The sequence below is a fragment of the Corvus brachyrhynchos genome, unplaced genomic scaffold (assembly GCF_000691975.1).
Source record: "Corvus brachyrhynchos isolate BGI_N302 unplaced genomic scaffold, ASM69197v1 scaffold18, whole genome shotgun sequence".
Taxonomy (NCBI): Eukaryota; Metazoa; Chordata; class Aves; order Passeriformes; family Corvidae; genus Corvus; species Corvus brachyrhynchos.
The window spans coordinates 3,952,866-3,957,043 of record NW_008246064.1 but is presented as its reverse complement, the minus strand read 5'-3'; the positions used below and the strand labels follow the sequence as shown (position 1 = coordinate 3,957,043).

Here is a 4,178-nt window from a genome sequence, read left to right as displayed (position 1 = left end):
GTCAATGGTAGTGGTTATGATTTATGCCTGTGCTGACAGCCACAAACCCATGGGAAAGGTGCACTTTTCCCCATCTAGATTCCTGGGATTTATTAAAATCCTTTTTCCTTTGTACCATGGGCTGCTTCACATCCTCCCCTGGTCTCTCTGTGCTGTTGCCATGACCAGGAGTATTTTCTCTGTTTTTCCCCGGGGGCACAGGACCATGGTGATGCTTCTGTCCAGCTGCATCCTTCCAGGTCCCAGGGGTCTCATGGGGCAATGAGAAATGGTTTGTAACCCATAAGGGAAAGTGGTTTCCAGGGTTTCCCAAGATTTCTCCTTGGTGATGTGGATGCTGCCATGGCTGTTGTCTATTCCATCATCCCTTAGAGACAAGCCGCCACCATCCACAAGCCCAAAAAGTTTGGGAACACCACATCCCATGCACTGATTTTTACTTTATTTAGGGAAAAGAGAAAAGGTTATTGTGTCAGCAAAGGACATGGGAGAAGACACTGCCGTATTCAAACAAAATTCTTTTATTGAAAGTGTAATGGAAATTTCTTCATATTGCTTTGATGAAATGAGAGACAGCAGCTGTAGACAAATATGCTTTTTTTTATAAACAAATGCAAATGGATAAGGTAAAAATAAAGCATTTTTTTTAACTTGTACCTTTAAGCAACATAATCACAATATATACACAAAGAAAGCTAAAATAAAGCTGTGTTGAAACCAAAGCGTTTCAACCAATACATTAGATAATTACAGATTGTGTCAATAAATACCCAGTTTTAAAACTGTTTAACAGGCAACTTTTTACACAGATACCGAGAAGAAAAAAAAATTATATATTTACAATTCAGTGCCCTGGGGAAAAAAAAAAAAGAGAAAAAAAATCTTTTTTTTTTCTTTTTGGCACCAACACAAAAAAAAAGAATAAATTATTGAAAAAAAAAAATCCACAAAGGCAGGAGTCAATCCCAATCATTCATTAAAAAAAAAGTGTGTGTATATATATATATAAAATATATGCATATATTTTATATATATAAATATACATATGCAGAGAAACTTAGGAATGTTACAAAATATATTAGTGCCAATAAATACAGAATGGTACCAGACTTTCAACTGTCAGTATTTTTTGATGCAGTCTGAAGGATAAGGAACTACCACCTAGGAGATAATTGAAAGAGGGATTTTTCAGTCTGAAGAAACAATGACAACAACAAAAAAATAACAATAATAATAATAAAAATAATAATAATAACAATAATAATAATAAAAATATCCAGGAAATCCTCCATCTGCCAGTAGTATTCCTACAGTCGCCCTCCTGCCCCAGGGGCGATGCCTTGCGGGAGGAAGCGGCGGCGAGCGTGGGCTCAGGACTCACTCGTGGCCGTGGGGGGTCAGCTCCACTTCCAAGTTGACCGGCTCAATACCAGAGAAGATGTACAATTAAATAGCAACAAGAAGGATTTAAAAAACCCCAAGCAACCCATGTTTCGTACGCCAGAAGTTTCCTAAATTGCTGGCAGGTTTGCAGTGAGGCACCTGTCGATGAGCAGGTATCCAAGAGCACCATCCCTGTGGTCGGGGATAGAAACAGTTCAGCCAATAGAAAAATCCTCAGATCTGTGTTTTGGGGTTGTTCCCCTTTGTCTGTGTGTCTCTGCACCCCCAGAAGTTCCCTCCAGCTGCTCCCAGGGCAGCAGGGCTGGGACACCAGAACTGTCTCCTCCTCCTGTGCTGGTAATGCCGGGAATCACTCCCATCACCAAATTTTCCAAGGGGGACTTTAAAGCCGGCAGGTTGTGAATCCGTTTAGCTTTTTCCATACCACTGGTGTAGGCACTTAGTGTATCACTGATGCTCAGATTTTTTGTCCAGTTACATCTCATGGCCAAATAGTGTCATGTTCTCAGACTGACTTAAATAGCAAAAGGCCAAGGCAGCCTCCAGTATCCTTCCTAAAACACGATGATTTATCTCATTTTAAAAACCAAAAGCCTTCAGTTTTTCAGCTTGGTCTTCAGGTGTTGCTGTTTCTTCCCTCAAAAACTGTACTCACAGAATAAATAACCCAATAAAATTCATATCCAACTGTTTTGCTTGAATTACCCGATTCACCTATGTAAAAAAATAGCACAATCAGTGTGACCCACTGGATTTTGGGGAGTCCGAAGGAGCACTTGCTGAGGAGCTTGAGCACAGCATTGCTGTTTTGGCTTTGCTCTCCCAAAGCCCCTTGCAAGGGCTGCCCAGGTCCTTATGGTTACACCTCCCCACTGCTGCTGACAGTTCCTCTGCATATTCAGGCACCATAACTGATGGGGAAAGATCTCATGGCCAAATCCTTACGAAATTAAATAAATTATAAAATAATTTACAAGAAAAGGGGTTGGGTTTTGTTTCGAGCTAGTTCATGTCATTTCTTAAATAGTTGAAGGTTTTGCTTGTTTTGCTCTCCACAGTGGTATTAGGCAGACCAGACACCATTCTCATGTCTGCTACAAGGCCGGGAGAAACCAAGGGATGTTGCATGAACTCTTCCCTCATCCCTCCCCTCCCACCCACTTCTGTTCAGTGTTTTTAGAAATGTGAAGTGAAGACCAAACAGCCAACATTATTCAGACTCAGAAAAACCAGGGTCATCTTCCTCTTGAAGACCTTATTGCCCTTCCAGGTCATCGACAAACCACAGTGCTATTCATGTACTACAGGTAGAAAATAAATAAATACAGATATATTATGCAAAAAAATATGATTGTACACATAATACATCTGAGGTATTACCAATTTAAATAAGGTTTCATGCTAGTTCAAGCTTCAGTGGCTAGTTAAATTCTGGAACTTGCAATAAATAGATGAAGAATGATCATGTATATAGTGTATGGATCTCTTCTGTAAACCTCGTCAGATTTAAACGTAAGAGTGTGTCGGGTCAACTCTTACGCAAACCACAAATTTTCACAATAAATACAGCTTCAAAAAGTTGCCTTAAAAAGTTCCTGCAACACTGAAACGTTTCTAGAAGGGGCTGTATGGACGACTGGCAACGTTAGCGAGGAGTATTTCTCAACAGGTCTTTTCATACAAAACACAAGGAAATTCTCAGGTGAAAGTCTGTTTCCCTCCCTCCCCTCCCCACCCCATCATGAAAGTTTAGAAATTTTTGCACAAACAGCAAGAGAACCGATTGTAGCTGCAGTATGTCAAAACGACCATGTTCTATAAAGACCAAAAATAGTTCATTTGCTTAGAAAGTCTTGGGCTGTTGCTGTTTTTTCCTCCTTATATTTGAGTAGCACACATCATCCTTTCAGTGAAAGTTTGCCTGTCCAACTGTTTCTCTGTTTTCCTGTTGGCATCAGTCCTTGCCCGAGCCATGCAGGTGTTTCACACTTTCACTGTCTCCATCAGCGATGACTTGATGGCATCCTCCAAAAGTTGATTGTCTGTGAAAGGGGCTGGGGTTTCAGGGACGGATTCGGACAAACCAATGAGGGACTCCAAGAAACAGGAGCCCTGATCTCCGGCTTGCGGGAAGCCAGGGAAATTAGGCAACTGAAACTGTAATGCTGAGAAGTTATCCAGGTTCTCATACTCCTTTAAGGAGTTGTAAAGGGGTCCCAAGTTATAGTCTGAGAAGGACTGGAAGAAATCCAAGGAATCAGAGGAAAGGCTGAGATCGGCATAGCTCTTGGAGCAGGGCTCAGTGGAGGATGAGGCGCAGCAGGACAGCCCCTCACACCTCACGTGGGCTGCATCCTCCAGCAAACCCCCACTGTCCTGGTTGGCATTCTCATCCAGGCACTCCGAGAGGTGGGACAAGTGGCCAGGGACAGGCTTGGCCTCGCTGCCGTGGTCCTCAATGAAGAAGTCGGTGGGGTGGAAGCAGCTGAGGTCATCCTGGCCACGCCCGCTCTCCTCCTCGGCATCCGAGTCGTTGAAGTGGAGGATGCGCGCCAAGCCGTCGTCATCCACGTCTGACTGGGATTTGTCGGAGGGGAGGCTCTCGTAGGGCTCCTCCAGGTCCTCGCTGGGGTGGGAGGAGATGGAGGAGTCTGTCATGTCACTGCTGCAGCTGTTCTCCCCCAGGGCCTCCAGGTCGGGGCTGAACTGGAAGGCAGGTGCCAGCGGCACTGCATGCTCCTCCAAGGAGCCCTTCCCTGCCACGCATCCCAGCG

The 4,178-nt window shown here is 43.7% G+C and overlaps 1 protein-coding gene across 1 annotated transcript in view; it reads right to left on the bottom strand.

The window, feature by feature from the left end:
• Nucleotides 1-503: 503 nt before the first annotated feature.
• CSRNP1 (cysteine and serine rich nuclear protein 1) overlaps nucleotides 504-4,178 on the bottom strand; it is a 9,210-nt gene continuing 5,535 nt past the window's right edge. Inside the window, exon 5 of the mRNA XM_017746785.1 lies at nucleotides 504-4,177. Coding sequence (XP_017602274.1) covers nucleotides 3,388-4,177 — 790 coding nt within the window. The 3' untranslated portion in view covers nucleotides 504-3,387. The remainder of the gene's footprint in view (nucleotide 4,178) is intronic.